Raw genomic sequence first — 23,051 nt, 5'->3', positions numbered from 1 at the left:
ATCCATACCACTGATTATGTATACCTCCCATCAAGAATTGATCTAATGGTTCTAAAACCATTTTTACATCATCAATGAGACCTTAATCCTACCTCGATTACATTTGGTAAATCCATAAATACTCAATTTTACACCGAAATACTAGTAATCGACATTGTACTATTTTCCACTACTTAACCTATTTTGCCTTCTATATCTCACTTTCAACACTTAATTCCATGCCTTGTCCATATTTTTCATACTTTCTTATATCTTGAGCACATCAAACACCCATAAAAGACAACTCAAATGCCACAAGGTTAATAATATTGAGCATACATATAGACATCACATACACAACTTTTATACTTATACATGAAAACACTTATAAGAATATGCATATGCTCAAATTATACATATTGTATGATATGTAATGCAATGCAATCATGTGATTATTGGCTATATATATCAAAATAATGTGGGTGCTACAATACCAGTATGGAATGGGAAGAGATTGCTATGGACTTCATGGTCTACCAGTGACTACACAGCGTCACGATGCAGTTTGGTGGTAGTGGACCGCCTTACTAAGTCATCTCATTTTATTTCGATGAAAATGACGTAGATTATGGATCAATTTGCAAGGTTGTATAAGAAAGAGATAATCCGACTGCATGGTGTACCAATATTCATAGTTTCAAACAGAGACCCAAGGTTCACATCAAGTTTCTGGGAAAGCTTGCAAGAGGCAATGGGTACGAAGTTGAAACTCAGCACAACCTTTCACCCGCAAACAGATGGGCAGTCTGAAAGAACCATCCAGATACTAGAGGATATGTTGCAAGCGTGCGCCTTAGAGTTTGAGGGTTCTTAGAAGGAGTACGTGTACCACATGGAATCGCGTGCAATAATAGTTACCAAACAACCATCAGAATTTCCCCATATGAGATGCTTTATGGCAGGAAGTGTCGCTCACCCTTAGATTGGGATGAGATAGGAGAGAGGCGATTAGCTGGGCCAGAATTGGTGCTTGAGGCTACAAGTGCTATAGAAATAATAAGAAAGCATATGCTCACAACTCAGAGTAGACAACAAAGTTATGCCAATGCCAAAAGGTGGGACATCGAGTTCAAGGTAGGAGACAAAGTCTTCTTGAAGGTCTCGCCAACAAAAAGTGTTAAGAGGTTTGGGAAAAAATGGGAAGTTAAGTCCCAGATATGTGGATCCTTTTGAGATCCTTGAGAGGATAGGACCAGTTGCTTATCGTTTAGCCCTACCTCCCGCATTGGCCAGTACCCACAATGTGTTTCATATCTGCATGCTCAGAAAGTATGTGTCAGATCAGTCCCATGTGCTTAGTTATGAACCGCTAGAGCTGCAACCGGACTTAAGTTATGAAGTTAAACCAGTTAAGATACTGGAACGAGGAATCAAAGAGTTGAGAACTAAAAGGATACCCCTAATTAAAGTCCCGTGGAGCAATAGCGCGGTTGAAGAAGCTACTTGGGAGCTGGAGGATGACATGCGCAAAAAGTATCACGAGATATTTGGGTAAGAAAAATTTCGAGGACAAACTTCTTTTAAGGTGGGAAGGGTGTAATAACCTAGATTTTTTTTTTTTATTTTGTTTAATTTGTTTTATGTAAAAATTATTCTATGAATTAATTTTTTTTATTAAGAGTATGAATAATAATTAAAACAACATTTGGTGAATATTATTTTAATTAAAGAAATGTGAGTTGATCGCTTTAGACCATAGCGTGAGGACTTAGATGTGAAATAAATCTAAGATGGACATCTTGTTCAAAGAGTTTTAGTATAAGATTTTATGTGTTTGAAATCCACATAAAATCATAGCATCATTTTAGACTATGATTTTGTGACTTATGCACTAAGAGTCTTTGAATAATCCAAGTGATATTTATGAGATCAAAGTCATGATTTTATGTTGGAAGGACTCACATAAAATCATAGACACATTATTAGCTATGGTAGCATTATTTTGGTACCTAGACTATAGTTTATATTTATTTATTTTTAAGCTATAGTTTTAGTATATATTTTGGAATAATGCAAGTGTGTTTTGGAAGGGTTTAGAGCCTGTAATGCCCCAAATTTCCTAATAGGGTTTAGGACCTTGATTAGGAGGCTGGGAGGTCATAATTGATTTATCATGGTATTAAATGATCATATGCATGTTAATGTGAATTATATTATTACATGATGATAAAATGCATGCATATGGGTGTATTTATAATTATAAGGGCATTTTGGTAATTTGGCCTGTTGAGGGCATACTTGTAAATTGGGTGCATATTGTAATTTGTGAATGAGATTTTATTATTGTGGAGATATATTCCAGCTATTCGGCATGAGACGATCCTAGATTATGAGTTAGCGATTTTGTCATAACGGGGTCAATTATTGGGTAATAGAATGTTTATTTGATGGTAATTGGGAGTATTTGGGATCAGGATGGAATTCTGGAAGTTTTGACTATAATGTCCCTGGGGGTGTTTTCGGGACCCCGAGCACTAGGTTTTATTTGAGGTTACTTAAGCTTGAAGTAGCTTGTCAGATAAGAACGTACGTTAGAAAATCTCTCTCTCCCTTCCCGATAGCTTATTTTACTGTTCGAAGCTTTCTTAAAGGAATTTCGAGTTCTAGGAGTCGAAATCAAGCGAGGGTCGAGGCATAGCGATCCTAAGAAAGATTAGAAGCTTCTTAACCGAAGGATTTGACGAAAAACAACCCAATCAAAGGTAATCTAAGTTTGAAGTTTTGAGTTTCTAAAGTTTTTAAGCTTAGAATTGGACTTTGTGAATTGTTCAGTTTTTGGTTGGTTTAAACCTTGGGTTTTGAGGGTTATGGAGCTTTGGGAAGCTTGGGAACTTTTTTTTTATGATTGGGATATGTTTGGGTATGATTTTGGAAGCTTTTAGAAGTTGAAAATATGTTTGGGAATGGCCCAGAGTTGGGGGTCGCAGCCCTGTTCTTGGGCGCCGCGGCCCTAGCTCGATGAAGAAGGAGAAGGGTTCTGACTTTGCTGGGCGTCGCGGCCCTTGGTGTTGGGCGCCGCGGCGCTTGCTTCAGGAAATTCTGGGGGCCGCGGCCCAAGGTGCCAGGGCCGCAACCGTTCCCATGTTTTCACCCCGTTTGCTCGTTTTGACCCCGAGAACTTAGCTATAGGCCTCGGGAGTGTTCCTACTACTTGGATTGGTTTGGATTGATGTCCTGGAGGCTAGATTTTGGTTTGGTAACCTATGTTGATCATTTTTATTGATGGTATCCCATATTTGGTTATGATTAGGTGACCGCTAAGGGCTTAAAGGTTGATCGTTCTCAAGGGTCATTCTTATATTGGTTCTAGCTCGAATCTGAGGTAAGAAAACTGCACCCTGTGTATATGTGACATGCGTGGTGGTTCTAGCTCGAATCTGAGGTAAGAATTTCACATACATTCTCCAAGTGAAGGATCAGATTGGGATCAGATTGCCTCCAATAGCGACAGCTTATAAAAAAAATATTTAAACATATATATATTAATAAAAAAAATCATAACTAATAAATTTATATATTAAATTTTTTTACAATATTTTTCCAATTAATAAAACAACTCTTTTTTAATGAATACAAATTTTATAAATGTGTTAAAGAATAATATAGTTAATTTAATTTATAAATATGTTAAAGAATAATAAATTTAAATTTTGACATAAAAATTATTATATAAATACAAAAAATAATAATATGAAAAATTTAGAAACAAAAAAATCTAGTTTTAAAAGTTTTTAATAATTTTTATAAAGATGTATATTTACATAATTTAGTTTATTTTTAAAATTATACTATTCATTAAATTTTTTACAATCTTTTTTTAATTAATAAAAAACAACTCTTTTTTAACTAATAAAAATTTTATAAATGTGTTAAAGAATAATATAGTTAATAATATAATTAATTTTATAAATATGTTAAAGAATAATAAATTTAAATTTTGACATAAAAATTATTATATAAATACAAAAAATAATAATATGAAAAATTTAGAAACAAAAAAATCTAGTTTTAAAAGTTTTTAATAATTTTTATAAAGATGTATATTTACATAATTTAGTTTATTTTAAAAATTATACTATTCATTAAATTTTTTACAATATTTTTCCAATTAATAAAAACAACTCTTTTTTAACTAATACAAACTTTATAAATGTGTTAAAGAATAATATAGTTAATAATATAATTAATTTTATAAATATGTTAAAGAATAATAAATTTAAATTTTGATATAAAAATTATTATATAAATACAAAAAAATAATAATATGAAAAATTTAGAAACAAAAAAATCTAGTTTTAAAAGTTTTTAATACTTTTTATAAATATATATACATAATTTAGTTTATTTTTAAAATTATACTACTCATTAAATTTTTTACAATATTTTTCCAATTAATAAAAAACAACTCTTTTTTAACTAATACACATTTTATAAATGTGTTAAAGAATAATATAGTTAATAATATTATTAATTTTATAAATATGTTAAAGAATAATAAATTTAAATTTTGATATAAAAATTATTATAAATACAAAATGAAATAAAAAATTTAGTTTTAAATTTTTTTAATAAATACATAATTGTTATAAATATATATTTACATAATTTAGTTTATATTTTTAAAATTATACTATTCATTAATTATAATTTTTTATTTGAATTTTGGCGACATTTTATGACTGTCGGTATTTGAATTTTATTAACTGTCGGCGTTGGGGTCAATAGCGACACCTATTAACTGTCGGCATTTGTCTCGAATTAACTGTCAGCGTTGAGCTCAATAGCGACACATTTTAAGTGTCGGCATTGGTCTAGAATTAACTGTCGGCGTTGGGGTCAATAACGACACATTTTAACTGTCGGCATTGGTCTCGAATTAACTGTCGGCATTGGGGTCAATAGCGACAGTGAAAAGCAATGGTGATAGTTATTAGTTGTCGGTGTTGTTCTCTATGCCTACAGTTTTTAACTGTCGGTGTAGAGTCCCGCTTAGCAATTGACTGTCGTGGTTGGGTGTTGGGAAAGCCCAGTTTTATAGTAGTGTATCTTTTTCTTTAGTTGTCAATAATGGATTTTATAATGTTTACATTTTTGTTGTAATAAATTATACTATAAAGTAGTTATCTAATTGTTATATTGTAATAAGTTTTACAATATAACACTACACAAATATTTGATTAAGAAATTTACTGCTAAAATACTAAAAATTTCATTTTTACTGACATTTAAATACCAAACTATTGTGTGCCTATTCATCATCTGATAGGACCATTTATGTGATCATGTTTAGTTTCTATAATCATAACTGACCAACCAAACTATAAAAAAAACAGGAAATATACATATTTAATACTGTTCCTATATTTGTAAAAAAATTAGTAACAAATGGTACATTCTGCACTATTTTAGTCAATAAATTTTCTATAATATACAAATTAATCTTTTTTTTTATATACTAATTTAGTAACACATTGAAATATAATAATTTTAGTACCATCTAATAAGAGAAATTCATATCAAATACCCTATATTTAAAACATCAGTAACAAGTTTATAATGCAATTCAAGGTCAGTATGTGCCATGCATCTTTGAGAAATGTCTCCACCGTGCAGTCTCTTAATGCTTAGAAGATGGTTGGGATATGGTTCTTTGGCTTTGCTGCTTGGGTGTCTAGTATGTTCGTACTTGCACGTGTTAGAGCACTCTATATTACAAAATACATCACCAAAACATACTTTATTATAATTTATCTCAAACTTTTACATTATATCATACATCAACTTCTCTATTTTTTTCTCTACATCATTTAAATATTATATTTTTTAAAAATATTTTATTCATTTTAAGAAATAAAATAATTAAATATATACTAGTATCACACTCATATATATATATATACATACAAAAGTTTATAAAAAATAATAAAATATTTATAGCTTGATGAATAGTGTTTCATTACATATAGAGGAATACTATTCATTTAGGTGAAAAAAATATAAGTTTACACCATTCATTAGAAGACTATTTAACCATTTTTTCTCTATATTATAAAGAATAAAACATTTTACATTCTCCATTGGAAGTGCTCTTACAGGACTACAATATTTGGTCTTTCGATGACTGAAACATTCCAAGAGTAGTCCACAATTTTAGGTTGTGCATATTCTAGCTTTTCATAATTATGTTGACTATCCTTAGAATCTTTAACAATTATTTGTATCATCTCTAGTTCCATTGCTAATTTTTTTATGGTAGGTCGATTCCTTCCACTCAAATGTAAACATCTCTGTGCAAGGTCAACAACAATTTAGATCTCTTCTTTTGGTTCATTTTTGATAACTTGATCATCAAGAATGTCAAAGAGACTAATTTTTTCCTCCATTGTCATTGTGTAATATGTCGCCAAACATCTTCCTTCTTTTAACCCTTATTGTAGATATTGTTTTTTGTCCAATCAAGGGCTCAACAAGTGTAATATCCAAGCAGCTCGGTTATTTAATTGTTTGTCATTTAGTTATGACATGTTCTTTTCCTCCATCGTCATCATGAAATATGTTGCCAAACTTCTTCCTTCCTCCTCTGACCTTGTTTTCCACAAAAACACTGTAGGCCATTCTTAGCTCTCAGCTCAGTGGCTTGGACAGTGTGGTGGGTGACAATTGTCGTTTTTGTAGGAACATTGTCGTTTCTATTATATATTGTTGTTTTATGAAAGTGTGGCCTTGTTATACGAGAAATTGTGGTTTCTCATGAATATTGTCGTTTAAAATAAAGAAGAGGATAACGTCAATCCAATGAGATTATCATAATAAAACCTATACAAACCACACGAAAGTGGCTCTTCTTTGCAGAGCCTCAGCTCCATTTGTTTTGATCAGTTCAATACAGAGTTTATTGATCATGGAGGGAATTGAAAAGAAGAGGTATATATCTTTTGATTATCTACAATGAGAATGCATTTCTCATTATAAATAGAAATTTGTAGCAGAATGTGATGCAGTGCAGATGGAGTGGCACATCATCAACCTTATATATTCAATGGCTTTTTCTTAATCAAATTATCATTTAGTCTTTATTTGATTCTTGATCTATTTCAGGTATATTCTTTTGTTAGTATCTTTCTCTATTTCTCAATTCATTTAAAGATTGTTACAAAAAGACTAATTCTTCATCATCATCTCCAGCCATATATTTTAAAAGTTAATTGCAAAAACAAAATACTTCAAGTAAAACTTACAAATATATGGAAAAGCCATATTTTTATACATTAGCTTTTAAAAATAAAGTGATATTTTCAAAAACTTCCCATACTAAACGTGAGATTGCCTTCGTTTGAGTTGAAAAGGAATATTATTGCTACACTAAATGGTTTTTTTTGTGTGAATTTTGAAGAACAAGAAGAAAGAAGTCATCTAACTTTGAAGAAGTCAAACCCTATATTTGGTAGAGAAAAAAAGTGGGAAGAAAGAAAATGGAGGAGAAAAAAGTAATAAAGAAGAGATAAAATTTTGTTTGGAAAGTAAAATTAATTGAGTTGTTTCGATTATCATATTACTTGTATCGTTGATAATAAATTTTTATAAAACCTTCATATCTTCATCCAAAATAATCTCGTACCGGCATAATAAAGTCTACAATATTATACATAATATTCAACATAAAGATTACAAGTCTAAATTATCTAAAATCTCACACTTATAAAAGCCTAAAAGTCTAAAATATTCAAAGTCTCGTACATATATAATAAAGTCCATATAAAATAATGTACATAACAAAGTCTCATGAAATAAAAAGTTGATAACTCCATACAATAAAGTCCAACTCATCAGAACCAACTTCAATCCAAAAGCAATATATATATTTCTGCAAAATGACAGCAATATCAGCCAAACAAAGTCCATTTTGAACTAATTACTGCATTTAATTTATGCATTTAATTTATGCATACACTATAAACTCTAAAATACAAAACTATAACATATAATTTACTGTGTATATATATATATATTTATAAGAGAAATGAGAATGAGAGAGAGACTGTACCAGTGGGGTGCGTGAGAATGAGAGCTGAGAGCTGCACGAAACAAAGAAATGAGAGGCTGTGAGGCTTCGGCCAAATATTTTAAAATTCTTTTATTTGTCTAATTAAACTTATAATAATAAACTTAAGCATTCCCAACACTAAATCGTCCCCAAGTAGAAACCAATTGGCTTTATAATCAATTAAACAGTACATATATATACACATTCAAATTACTTTGTTACTTAGTCACCTCTAGAAATTATTATTATGCTACTGCAATAACCTATAAAAAGTATTCCAAATTATACAATTGAACAGTCAAATATATATATTATTGTTTTTTTAACTATCCAAATTTAAAAAACAAAATATAAGTGAAGAGTATTACAAAATGGATACCTTATAATAATGGTAATTCTTGATGCAACGAGGAGCTAGTAGCATTACTATCAAAAGTTGATGACGTGAAAGCATTCCAAGAGTAGTCTATAACTTCAGGTTGTGCATACGCTAACTCTTCATAATTATGTTGACTGCCCTTTGAATCTTTATTATCAATGACTTGTATCTTTTCTAGCTCCTTTGCTACTTCTTTCATGGTAGGTCGATTCCTTCCGTTCAGATGTAAGCATCTCTGTGCAAGATCAGCAACAACTATGATCTCTTCTTTTGGCGCTTCTTTGAGAACTTGACCATCAAGAATGTCGAACAGACTATTGCTATTTTCCTCCATTGTCATTATAAAATATGTCGCCAAACTTCTTCCTTCCTCTGATCTTGCTGCAGATATTGCTTTTTGTCCAGTCAAGAGCTCAACAAGAATCACTCCAAAACTATAAACATCACTTTTATCGGTAAATTGACTAGATTGAAAATATTCAGGATCTAGATAACCAAATGTGCCATAAACTAAAGTGGTCAAGTGAGTTTGCTCTAAGGAAATAGTTCTTGATGTACCAAAGTCTGCAACTTTTGCTCTCAATTTTTCATCAAGGAGTATGTTTGTAGACTTAACATCTCGATGATAAATTGGAAAAGAAGCTGCTGAGTGTAAGTATGAGAGAGCTCCCGCAACCTCAGTTGCAATTCGTAATCGCATGCTCCAAGCAAAAGGAAACTCTGCATTTTTGTCATGAATATACTCAGAAAGCGTTCCGTTTGGGACAAATTCATAAACTAGAAGTGGAACATCTGTCTCCAAACAACATCCCAATAGCTTGACAACATTTCTATGATTGATTTGCGTAAGAATAACAACCTCATTAATGAATTCAGATAGTTTGGCTTCATCAATTATTTTAGACTTCTTTATCGCAACAATCTTTCCATCTTCCAACATTCCTTTGTACACAGTACCTTGACCTCCTTGTCCAAGAACTCTGTCTATACAAAAATTATTCGTTGCCTTCTCTAACTCTTTTGCATCGAACAACTTGGTTTGCTCGACATTGTTTTCACTCGAGTGTATTTGCTGTTCCAACAAAAGGCCACCATTTCGTTTGAAAAATGTTTTCTTCTGTTTAATTTCTTTTCTTTTCATTATGAATTTGTATAGTCTCCATGTACCAAAAACAAGTACTAAGACTCCAAGAGCACTCCCAACTCCTGTTTAACAAGTTATGAATAAATAAACACAAATATATGGCATTTTTTTAATCAAAACATTAATAATTAGTTTGTAATATTAAATTGGCGTAAATTAAATAAAACTTTATATTGCTTTTATTTCTCTTCAAAACTTTAATTTTTAAATAAAAATTTTATGATAAATAAACAGAATTATCCCAATAACTTATTTTTAAGGTATTATGAAAATTGATCTTTTGTATTTTTTTTGTTTAATCTTCATTCATATCAACAAGTTTACTCTATGAGATGACCCACATACACACATTGCTTTGTAGAGTGACGTGAAATTTCTATTGTGTCACTTAAAAAAGGGATGCAAATGTCTCTATTTTATTATGGTAATGTTCGAGTAAAAAAGTGGCAAAATTCCAATTATTGCAATTTCAAAACTTTATATAGTTAATTTTTAACAATATTTCCCTTATTAGAAAATAAATTTATAATTTATCAAAAAAATGTATTTGTATTATTTAAATTTTACAAATAACTGTTTAAAATTTTGTTCTAATATATATTATTATATCCAATATTATTATTTTTGTTGGAATGAATTTTTCCTATTTTTTACAGAATTAGTTAATTAACCGTGCATGCATTATAAAATATTATTTTATGATGAATTGATAAGCAGGCATACATACAAAACAAAATTATAAATATGTATTGTATATAAAACCATACCTATAAAGATAAATTTGTGCTTGTAACTACAATGATATCCCCCGATTGTGTTGACGCAAGTACTGCCTCCATGACATAGATTCGGGATTTTCTCATCATTGCATTCATTAATATCTGACAATTAATTTGTATTATTTTTCTTGTTAATATATATTTGAAATAAATATTACTATTTTTTATGTATTTATTATGATATATATATATATCTTTGTATTTCCATGAGTTTACATTACATAATACATATTTGTACGTTTTTGTGTAATAAATACGTGCATATACTTTCAAAAAATTCAATATCTAAAATCAATAATTAAATAATATATTGTCAAAATAATAATAAATTAAATATTCTATAGAAATACAATATCCTTTATCCAACTAAAGCAATTTATTTATTTATTTATTTAGTCCTTTAGTTATGTATAAATAAAAAATGATCATGTATTTCTATTTCTAATAATTTATTAATTTATTATATTTGTTCATAATATTTATAAATAGAAATTGAAACATAATTTTCATATTATAACAAATATTATAAAATTTAATATTAAAATTCATTATAAAAAATTATAGTTTTACATATTTTTATTATATTTAGCAAATAATGTAAGTAATTACATCAAATAATCTTATTCATGACATTTATCATGTTAAAAAATATATGCTCTTTAATTAAGTTTATATCTCTTTTGCATTCAAGTGTTTTACATAAATATAAATAATTAAAGTATATTTTCTCCACATTTATTAGAACATCTTTAAAATTTAAGAGTAAAAAAATTATAACAACTTATTTAATTTTAGAATTAAAAAGAATGGAGCATATGCAAAGCAAAGCATAAATTAAAAAAAAAACTAATTATTTACATTACTAACAAAAACATTCAAGTATATATAAATATATATGGAAGACTTTTTAATTGTTACTACTTATAAATGGGTACTAACAATTATAGCAAGTCACCAACACATAAACAATTTTTTTCTACTTTAATTTCGAATTTAGTTATTATTTTTTGCCATAATTAATGTTGTTTCCAATGATAGACACTAGCTATATTTAAAAATTGAAATGTATTTGAAAAATGAAAACTTTACAATATTATATTTTATAATAATACACTTTTTTTATTAGGTAAAAATCAAAATTATTTTTAGAAATATTAATTAATAACTATAAATATAAACCATTAATCTTAATCTAATGGTTAATATTAAAATAACACACCCAAATATATATATATATATACACGAAATAATTTTAAAAAAATTAGTGGTGGATTGAGGATTACCTTGACACCCGTCCTGAATGTACGCACTCCCTCGAAATCCTTTACTGCAACGACAGCTGTATATCCGATTTAGAGAGGAATTTAAAGTAATAACATCATAGCTTTCGCAGTCGAAGCTGCTAGATGTGGTTGGCATAACATCTGTTTTAAATATGTCGAAATACGTAACATTAAGGGACCAACTTAGTAGGGCGGGAACATAATAATCCAGATCATCATCATGGGATGTTTTGTATTTATCAATTTCAGAGTGATCTATCAGGAACGCATATTTGCAATATTCGTTATCACGATTTGTTGCAAGAGTCGTACTAGAATCATTATCCATGGAGATTTTGAAGCTGTCACCCATATCTAAAGAAGTACGACAACATTTAACGCCATCGTCGCAATTACTAAAATCAACATTATTACTACTATTGAATGATGATGAGCAGGTGGAACTGCTGCTGGTGCACCCATCCTGGACGAGCCGGTTACCGCTCCTTGTTTCGTACTTGGCAAAAGCACCACAACTTACTGCAACAAAGTCATTCTCAGAAGAATAGTAGAAGGGGCTTCCTGTTAAATTTGCTGATTTTTTGCTTGTCTTATTTGCACAGTTGAAGAAACTGATGGGGCTTCTCACCTGAACCCATTCGGACGGTCTATAGTCGTTATTATAATCATATAACGAAATGTTAAGTACCTGTAGTTGAGTGTGTTCGAGGAAAGGCGTAGTAGAGTTGCGGCATGAGATTTCGAACCATTTGTCAAGAAAACAATTGGACGATCCAATTCCGAATGGGAATGGGATAGTTATGTTTCCGCACTCTCCTTTACAACCAGGTTTGGCATAGATAGCAGCTAGTACTGTTGACGACCTTGCCATTAAGAACCATCCAGTTATGATAACAAACAAGTAGTTGTTCAGCATAGTAGTCACTACCATTTTCTTCTTTCTTCTTTATTAATGATCACTTTCACGTAGTCTCGTATCTAAAAAATAAAAACAGTAAGAAATTTATCTAATAAAAGGTGATGTCTTATTTTTTTTAAACAGTCGAGATATGCATGCAATATTGTTTTTTTTTTTCATTCTTACACTATTAAAGTTATGGAAATATGATATGCCAGATATAAAATATTTGCATCATGTCGAAATTAATAGAATGATACCATTAAATTTTATATATTATTCTACTTTTCCCAGGAATATACTACTTAAATAAACTATATATATATATTGAGAAGACGTACTGTAGATAACAAGAAAAAGAAAACAATGAATTAATAAAAGAGGATATTTTGTGATACGTACCACAGAGAGAGAGAGATGAGCAAGTTGGAAATTTTGTTTGTGTGAATAAGGAATTTATGTGATATTAGTGAGAATATATAATATTCCAAAGATATGTGAAATTCAATTTTTCTTTTTTTTCTTTTTAAAAAAAAAAGAAAAGAAAAAGAAGAAGACATTCTATCAGTATGTGCATGTTCTTTTCAGCAGAAAAAAAATAAAATAAAATAAAAAAGAAATAAGCATATATAGAAAACTCGAGGAAAAATCCACAACTGAAAAATCTTTACTGATATATATGAACCAATATAGGGAAACATTCACAGCTGAAAAGTCTTTACTGAACCAAACAAACATTCATGCATTAGAAGACATGGCCTACCCCTTTAATTTGAGATGTGGATTGCAAAGAAGACTCGAGCAATAATCAACAGCTTAAAAGTCTTTTTGGTTTAGTCATAAATGTATATTGTTATACGTCTAAGTCCACAATTATATACGTCTAACTACTCTTATTGTAAATAACTTGAATCATTCCCTACCCCCATTGATTTGAACATATTAAATAGAGCAGGAAAGAAGTTAATTAGGAGTTGGAATTATTTGGCTTTATTTATTTTGTATAAATTAGCTTTTTAATATGTTCTTTTTAATTTCTTGTAATTTTTTTTCTTTATTCTTATGTTGTCTCTTGTCAAATATATATATATATAAAATAAAAAAATTATTAAAAAATAGAAAAAAAAATATGTAAAAAAAATGAATGAAAAAAAAAGAACAAGAGCAACATTTTTCATTTTTATCTTTTGTAGTTTTGTTGAAGAAAAAAAATGTCGAATAAAAAAAACAACAAAATCAACATTACTACATTTGTTTTCAATTAATTTCATAAAAAAAATTGAGTATTTTATTTTTGTTCTTTATTTTGGCTCTTAATATTATTTTGTAAAATCTCGAAGGTTCTTATGTCATTTAGATTCCAATTAATTGATTAGCCTATCTTTTGATCAATATTCGTTAACATTGTTTGCCCTAAAACGATAACATCCATTTTTTAGCGTTAATTGATAAATTTCCAACTCGAAGAGTGTCAACCATCTCCCATAAAAATATTTTCAATACATTTGTGAGGATTTGGAGTTGAGACTTTATTCTTTGGGGATTTTTCAATATTGTTTGTGTTGTAAATTTTTTGAAAGAACAATATGGGTTGTTGCACACACACAAAGCTCTTGAATTACAATTTTGATAGTTTTAAATAACATTTTCTAAATTCTCACTAAACATTTTGTTAAATGATTTTGCATAATCTAGTTCACTAATTCATCTTGGCAATAATTTTATTCCGCTTGAATTGCTAGGGACTAGCAATAAACTAGTTGGAGGTTGTGATTAAGGGTCGAAAATACACATTTATTGATTTTAATTGTCAAAATAAATTAAGTTTTAATTAATATTTTCATGAAATTAATGTGATATATTTTATAAATGAAAATATTTAATTTGGATTTAATTTGTTTTTATTTTGTAGGAAAATGATACAATTTTGGTTGAATAAAATAAAGCAAAAAGAAAATGAAGAAAGTTGACATTTTGAAGAAGTCAAGCCCAAATTGAAAAAGCTCAATCCAATTCATGAAGATGTCATGTCAGCAATCCATGAAATTTATTCTCCACCAATAAGAGATGTTAATTACAACTCATTCCAACAAATATTTACAATCCATGTGCTTCATTTTCAACCAATAGAAGTGTCTTCTTTTCAACAAAAATTAGCAATCCATGTGCTTCCCTCTTAACCAATGGTAGCTTGCCACATGTCATTTCCACCATAGTTTATTTGTATTCTACACCTATAAATATGATGTAGTTTTCATTTGAAAAACACACATTTTCTACACACTTCTCTCCCTACCATCTTTTCTCTCTATTTCCTCTTCTCCATTTTATCTCTAAGCATAGTTTTCTCACATTTTCAATGGAAAATGTGAGAATGACTTTTAACTTAGGCTAGAGTTTTCTTTTGATGAGGATATGAGTGAAGCTTTATATTTTGTAATCTTTTTATTTTGATTTTATAAAAGTGTTTTAATGCTAAAATATTTGAGTTTTATTATTTCTATCATTATTTATGCAATTAATATTTATTATTAATTTTATATAGATTCAGTCAAGCTTTTTCTATGTAGTTTTACTAAAATAATTTATATTAATTTTATTATTTTGTGTGTAGTCTTTTACTGCATTATCGCCAAGATGGTATAGTGTCACTTCTAGATTTCTCATAACAGTAGTATTAGCATTAGATATTAGTTTGTTATTTTGTGAACAGTCTTTTATTGCATATTGCCAATGGTATTATGTCAATTCTAGGTTTCTCATAACAATAACATATGCATGTACTTCAACTAAGAGATTTTATTACTCAAATACATTAGCAAATTGTCAAAGTAAATAGGTGACCAAAATATATTGTGGAACCTCGATGCCTCACCAAACCCCTTTTATCATTTATTTTCCTTTCATTTCAATTCTTCAAAACAACAAAAATATAATTCCTTTTACTACTTTCACATTACTTACCTTCTAACTGTTTTATTTGTTCTTTGTTTCTTTACCTTTTTGTGGAATCGACCGCCCATCTATACTACAACTACCGCTAAGTGAAAGTCACGTTTGGGCGTTAAACAACAATAAACTAATTGGATGGAAATGATCCACACATTTAGTTTTTTTTCTACAATTCTATCTATGGTGATTTAATTACTTTTTTTTTTTTTAAAAAAAAGTGTAAAGTCTTGAATAAGAATGGATCACCTTAATGTATTTATTAGATTGGAAACTAATATGGTATTTTATTCGTCATGTCTTCTTATTATCTATGATTAAGACACTATGGACCTCATTATTAAACATCTCCAAGTCTTCCACGTAAAACAAAAGTATACATAACAAAACCATTTTAATAATTGATCGTTAAACTTTTTTTTGGGGGGTTTGGAAATCTTGATTCATCCTATCTTATTCTATGCTAGATTTTTAACACATCTATTGATTGTACATATAATATTATGGTCTGAGGCGTGACTTGCATTAAAGACATTGATGTAGAGTTTTTTTTTTCCAAACTTGACTGTATGAAGTTTTGTTAGCTGAATTTTCTTAGTTCGCGATATTTACTTTCATTCTATCCATTGATCTCACTGTTTACTTGATCAAAATTATTTGAATGGATTTTTTTCCCTCTAATTTGCACTTTTTTATTTAATAAAAATCGAATGAGAAATTTAGTGTTGTCATCATTTTAATTTGTGCATGTTCTTGTTAAGTAAGTATTGATTTATATATAAAATTTGGAGTAAACATATTAAAATTTGGCAGTCACATTGAATAATAGATTATAAAAAAAATACAAAATTACCTTTGAAGTATGTTCTTTACTTTTTGCTGCAACAACTGATTTTCCAGTTGGTTAAACACTTTGTTTAAAAAGATTTTTGAATTTTGACATAAAATTTTACTTTTCAATTTCATTGCAAGGACATATATATAGACAAGCTCTTTGTTTTCTGTTTTTTTAAAATAAATTTGTATATAAAAAAGCATGAATTTTTTTCAAAAGGTTTCTTATCATTGATATTTTGATATTATGATCACTTCAATTAGTAATCACTATTCTCGATAACCATATTTTGCTGAAAGAATTTGGTCAGTTTTTAATTTTTTTTATTTATGTGTGTTATTGAAGAAAATTATTACAAGTATAATTAATAAGGATTAAATTTGCTAACAATTTAATAATTTATGCTAGAAATGATAAGGTTGATCTAACAAAGTATTTGCTTCAAATGGCGACTCTTATGGCATAATATATACATCTATTACTTGGCTCTTTCAACATTTATTTTTTGGACTTTGACTTTTCATTCCATATTAATTAGTTATGAATTTTTCAAATTTTTTTAAAGTAAAACAAAAGTATTATCATTGTCGATTGAGACATAACAATATGATTTGATCATATCATCAATTATATGAATTTTCTAAGCTTATATTTTGGCTTGGAAAATTCTTGTGTCTGAATGATAATTTGGACGAGTATTATATGGTGTAGAAGTAATGAAACTGACCTCCACATACATTTTAAATGTCTAAAGGACTTTCCAACGTTAGTTCCATGGTGCATAATTGTTACATATATATATAAATATATATATAACATTCACTCTTTTGATTTCACTATTTACTAATTGTTATGAAAAATATATACCCAGGAATTAAAATATATACCCGGGCATACATCCAACGTCTCCCACTGGGAGACGTGGGACACGTGGCATGTCTCCCAGTGGAAGACGTTGTATGTATGTCCGGGTACATCCAACGTCTCCCACTGGGAGACGTGCCACGTGTCCCACTTCTCCCAGTGGGAGACATTGGATGTCCCCCTGGCCATTTAATGAATTTTGGGTCTTCTTCTTCCTCATAACACCAAACAGAGAGCACAGAGAGCACGAAAGGGGCTGCGATTTTAGGGTTTTCAAGGTTAGTTTTTTTTTTAATTTTTATGAATTTTAGTTAATTATTTTAATAAAAAATCATAGGTTTAGCATTAGGATGAGTAATATACATGATTTTGTGTTAGTTTTACATTTTTATGCATTTTTTTCTATACATTGTTAGATTTATTTGTTTTTCCATGGAGGTTTTTTATAGATTTAAGATTTCATAGTTTTTTTTTTAATTTAACCTATCACATTGTATATATTTCATTATAATATATATGTTCATGATTTATTTTAATTTTTATCATTATTTATTTCGAAATTTAGATATATTTTTGTATGTATATTTAAACTTTTTTTTTAAAATTCTAACTATTTTGTTATATATATAGTTATTATATTAAAATAAATTTATTAAATAATTTTAAAAATATAAATATATGAAAAAATTTATGTTTTTTTTTTATTATTGAGATTTTAGGTTATGAAATTTTTTATTGATTTTTTGTTTATGTTATAATTAGTGGCTCATTGGAGTTTTTTTTTTATTTGTTTACCAATCATTTACTTATTAGGAATTTAGTGATATTTGTTTAGTAATGTTTAACATATTAATTAATTTAATTTTGTAGGTTGTGATTTTGGTGGTGAGATTTTAGAGAGTATTTTGCATCAAAACTTCTATATCTATCAATCACACATTTGAGGTAATTAAGTTTCTAAAATTACAATAATAAGTTATATATTGCTAGATATTTAGTGATATTTTATTTATTATTTATTAATTTATTTATATTGGTTTGTGGATTTAATAGCGAATTCGATTACTACTTGAAGTAATTTTGCTAGCTTTTGGATTATTAATGGCAAGAGGTAAATATATATTCTCTTACTTCTACTTTTAATATTATTAAACAAATGTTAGAGGAGTTTGAATATCTTAAATATTCATCCATAATGAAGTAGGTTCTGAGATTAAAATTGTGTGCTGCGGTGATAACGGAAGGTTGAGAACTTGTGTGTATTAGTGAAGTAGGTTCTGAGAAATTTGACTGTGTGCTGCGGAGCTATAAGGAAGAAACTTATTGTATGTTGTTTGAATTGTTTGTTTTGCTATTCACATGTAGATGGTTAGATCACTATTATAGGGGAAATGCTGTCCGATTTTATCTAGGATAATAAACAATTAGTTTTATATAGACATTCTATAAGGAAGAAACTTATTGTATGTTGTTTGAATTGTTTGTTTTGCTATTCACATGCAGATGGTTAGGTCACTATTATAGGGGAAATGCTGCCCGATTTTATTTAGGATAATAAACGATTAGTTTTATATAGACATCCAACTTTATCACGTGCTTATTTAGTGTCGTTTCTTTTCTTTTTGATAGACATAGGAGAATATATGGATAAACAGTAGATGTCAACGAATAGGTTATCTGCGGAATATAGGAACGGGGTCGATTTGTTCTTAAGGTTTTGTTCGGAAAATGTGAAAGACCCAAATTTTACTTATTGTCCATGTCTTAAGTGTGGAAATGTTAAAAAGATGGAGCTTAAAAAGATTAAAGAACACTTATATTTCAATGGGATCGACAAGAGTTACACAATTTGGTATTACCATGGGGAGATAGCTAACAAATATTGTATTTCTTGTATATGTCTAACAAATATAATTTTTTCTTTCAATTTAATTGATTATTAAATCAATTTAAATTTAGATTAAAATCATTTCAATTTAAATTAATATTATTTCAATTTAATTAATTATTAAATCAAATTAAAATAATATTAATTATAAATTTATTTAATTTATTTTTTTTAAATGTGGGAGACTTTCAATGTCTCCCACTGGGAGAGGTGGGAGACTTCCCACCTCTCCCAATGGGAGACGTGGGAAGTGAGGCACGTCTCCCAATGGGAGACGTGAGATATATACTGTTGACGCCGTTTTTCATCAAACAGTGAAAGAAGAGCACATAAACAATAATTGATAATGGCCAAAAACAATAAAACAAATCAAACACACGATTTTTATGTGGTTCAGCAGTTAAATCTGCCTAGTCCACGAGTCTCTGTTATTAATCTTAAGATTATCTCTGAAAATTCTTTAGCATGAATTCTGCAGAGTTTTCTCTCAAGGATCAGAATTTCGGTCCTTTACAAGGGTGCATGGCTTCTCTATTTATAGAGAAGGATGCAGAATACTATCCCACATATTTTGGGTAGTTACTCTTTTGTGAATAAAATAAATGGCTTTAAATGCCTATAATCAGATATAAAAGGAAACGTCCCTGAAGACCAGGAAACGCATAACTGACCAAATAATATCCCACGATTCTTGGGGATTTACATCAATAAATGAGGATTACATCTCATATTTATAATACTTGTAGATATCCAAGGTTGTTATCACGTATCTCTAAGGCTTTAGTTTCCCAGGTTTCCTGTCACCTTTCGAGCTGAAGACATCTTCCGAGGTCACTCAACCTGTTCGAGATCGTACGCGCGCTGAGCTCGGGAACCCTGATCCAAAGTTGTCTCCGAAGATGAATATGTTCCCGGAGCTATCTTTCGAGTTCATGAACTCTTCGAGGTCACCATACTCGAGATCGTCCATATCCTACAAGCTCGGCATATGATCCTGGAGCTTGCTTCTAACCTTATGAGTCCACTCATTTGCGAATCCAACTTTCGAGGTCATAATTAACATGGCTCGAAATCTGGGTATAACATATACCTACAATGACCCTAGCAGCAACGTCTCCCCAATTGGGAGACATTGTAGACTTCCAATGTCTCCCAAATAAAGTCATAAAACCACTATTTTGTTGTAGTGAAACATTGGTAACAATCAATGGGGTTGGTGGAATTTGAAATTCAAAAGATGTCTCAAAACTCTATAAATAGGAGCATAATGCTCACTTGCATGACACACTATTTTCTATCCACAAAGGACTTGGCTGGAAAATACACAAAAATGTTCGATAATTCGAGAGAGCTATTTCCAAACTTCAGAGTCCCTTAGTGCTTAGAGAAGAGGGGGATATAAGCTTTTGGATACTTTGGTGATCCCCACCACTATATACTTTGCTTGTGTAAGTGTTAGAATGTTCTTGTTATTTTTACTTTATTTTCTATTAACTATTGTTCTTATTTCTTTCTTCATGTTCTTCTTTGTTCTTTATATTTACATGTACTATTTTGCTTTGAGTTTGTAATCTTCTTCTACATCCCTTCTATTTATTTGTATTTTTAACAATTGAGTTGTAAATTTATTTTAATCAAACTTGTATATTGTATATAGTGTCCCTGAATTTTACTTAGCTAGATAGTAGTAGTAGTAGCAGTAGTAGCTGTAGAATTTTAGTTTTCTAGATATTGGTCAAAGCCGGGATTTAGTTAGAAACTCGTAGAAATAGTTATGGATTTTATAAGTTTAACCTGTGATTTAGAAATATTAATTTTATCATAAGGTTTGATTAATGAATATGGTCCTAAGAATATTATTTATTATAACCTAAGGTTTAGATAGAATAATTAAGAGCATGACACTTGTCACAAGCATGTTTAATAAGGATTTAAGTATTTTTGATGAATAGTTTAATTAAAAGAAAGATCTAGAAGCTCTAGAACCTTCCATTATCTGTTAGGATCATGTTTTACTCAATCAAAGTAGTTTTTAATCAATTTCAAATTGTCCTGAAAAGTGCAAAAACGTGTTTAAAATATTGATACGGAAAATACGTCGACTTCGCACGAACGAAACCACCACTACTACAAAAAAGACTTTTTAGGACTAGCATTGCGAGTCCTAAAAAGATTTTAGGACTCGCAACGAATCGGGTTGAGTGCCTTTAAGTAATTGTTTAGGACAAGCAATGCAAGTCCTAAAAGATCACGTTGAGTGTCTTTAAATTAAGATTTTAGGACTCGCTTTGCATGCCCTTAAAAGTATTTTTTTTTTTTAAAATGCAGCTACAATTTTCATTTTGATTAAAAAAAATATATCCCTTTGAGAGTCCTAAATATATTATATATGTTAGATTTCTAAAAATTTCAAAAGAAAATACAACAAAATAATTTTTTATTAGTTACTCAAAAATATAATTTCAATATTTAGTTTACTCGGCCTACAAAATCATATTACATGATAGTTTATACTACAGTCAAATTCTATCATCACCAATGTTAGAACACAACAAAACTATATACATAAATAAAAACCTCACTGTACATAATTCTTGCATGCAAGAAAGAAAATAATACCCAACAACTTGAAGAAGAATTTCTTGTTTCCTTGGTTCTCTTATATAATTGTCTTGGTTCTCTTAAATATCCAAGTAGAGTTTTAGCCTACAATACAGAATAAACACCATTAAAGTCAAACAAAAACTAAAATAAATAGAGAACTTGAGATTGCAAAATTGAGTCTTAAATTATAAGTATTTAGTGCTAAGAATATTGACACTTTCTTATAACTTAAGTAGTTAGTCTTAGCTAGTTAGTTTATCAAATCACATAGACATTAATAAACCCAATTACAAATCATTCATAGCACATTAGCAAATATACAATAAACAACGAGAAATTAATATACATATATATACACATATAAAGATAATATAGTTATAAATAAGAGCACCGAGAACATAATAAGGAGTTCTTAGTTTCATAATAAGAAATGTTTAAGTAGAAAGTTTTCATCCAAAACGAGGATAACAAACAAGCAGTTAATTTAAAAGGAATAAAATGGTGGCCAAGACATACCGCATTGAGAATGTGAGAGAAATAGAAGGACCAAACCTAAACTGAAATTTTCAATTAAATTTACAACTTTTCTGCAAAGAAAACACACAAGTTGTTTTAGAGGTGTTCATATTGAGGCAGTGTAGGAAAAACTCATTGCAGGATCTTTATTTATTTTCATGCAATTTACATATTATCAAACAAACATGCAAATTCCTAGAACATGCTCCTATGAAATTGATACAAATACAAAGTAAAGTAAAAACTTACATTACGCAGCGGAACTGGAACAACTCCATCCTTCAATCTCTCTAACCCTTGATTCCTTTCTGTAGCAGAGTATTATCAAGAGATTGAACAAGATCAGCAACACAGTCTTCCTCAACTGGAAGCTTTCCTCACACTTATCACTCCAGTTAAACTTTTGTTGCTTCCGGGTCAGGTTGGTGAGTGGAGTGGCTATCTTAGAAAAGCCCTCTACAATTTTCTATAGTAACCTGCTAGCCCTAAGAAGCTTCTTACTTCCGACGCGTTCTTTGGTCTAGGCCAATCCTTCACGGCCTCTACCTTCGATGGATCTACTGCAACTCCGTCTTTTGATATGATGTGCCCGAGGAACACCACTTGTGAAAGCCAAAACTCGCATTTCTTGAACTTCGCGTAAAGTTGGTGCTCCTTCAATCGCGTCAAAATCATCCTCAAGTGTTCCTCGTGCTCCACTTCATCCTTGGAGTAAATTAAAATGTCGTCGATGAACACAACGACGAATTTATCCAAGTAGTCCCTGAAGACCCTATTCATTAAGTCCATAAACGCGGCTGGCGCGTTAGTAAGACCAAAAGACATAACC

The 23,051-nt window shown here is 29.5% G+C and overlaps 2 protein-coding genes across 2 annotated transcripts; both read right to left on the bottom strand.

The window, feature by feature from the left end:
• Positions 1 to 8,078: 8,078 nt before the first annotated feature.
• Positions 8,079 to 10,506, bottom strand: LOC133784546 (wall-associated receptor kinase-like 1). Its single transcript, XM_062223843.1, has 3 exons — positions 10,374 to 10,506; positions 8,463 to 9,668; positions 8,079 to 8,114 (listed from the first exon to the last, which is right to left on the bottom strand). The coding sequence occupies exon 2, from the start codon at positions 9,601 to 9,603 to the stop codon at positions 8,464 to 8,466; it is 1,140 nt and encodes a 379-aa protein (XP_062079827.1). The 5' UTR covers positions 9,604 to 9,668; positions 10,374 to 10,506; the 3' UTR covers positions 8,079 to 8,114; position 8,463.
• Positions 10,507 to 11,539: 1,033 nt separating this feature from the next.
• On the bottom strand, positions 11,540 to 12,599 carry LOC133786184 (putative wall-associated receptor kinase-like 11). The gene is made up of 2 exons (XM_062225392.1): positions 11,669 to 12,599; positions 11,540 to 11,550 (listed from the first exon to the last, which is right to left on the bottom strand). Exons 1-2 carry the CDS (start codon positions 12,597 to 12,599, stop codon positions 11,540 to 11,542), a joined length of 942 nt encoding a protein of 313 aa, XP_062081376.1.
• Between the last annotated feature and the right edge of the window lie 10,452 nt (positions 12,600 to 23,051).

This window comes from Humulus lupulus, chromosome 6 (genome assembly GCF_963169125.1).
Source record: "Humulus lupulus chromosome 6, drHumLupu1.1, whole genome shotgun sequence".
Lineage (NCBI taxonomy): Eukaryota > Viridiplantae > Streptophyta > Magnoliopsida > Rosales > Cannabaceae > Humulus > Humulus lupulus.
The sequence above is the reverse complement of the archived record's forward strand: the minus strand, read 5'-3'. Positions and strand labels throughout refer to the sequence as shown.

Coding starts and splice junctions, on each gene's coding strand:
- LOC133784546 (XM_062223843.1), bottom strand. CDS start 9,603: ATGAAAAGAAAAGAAATTAAACAGAAGAAAACATTTTTCAAACGAAAT.
- LOC133786184 (XM_062225392.1), bottom strand. CDS start 12,599: ATGGTAGTGACTACTATGCTGAACAACTACTTGTTTGTTATCATAACT.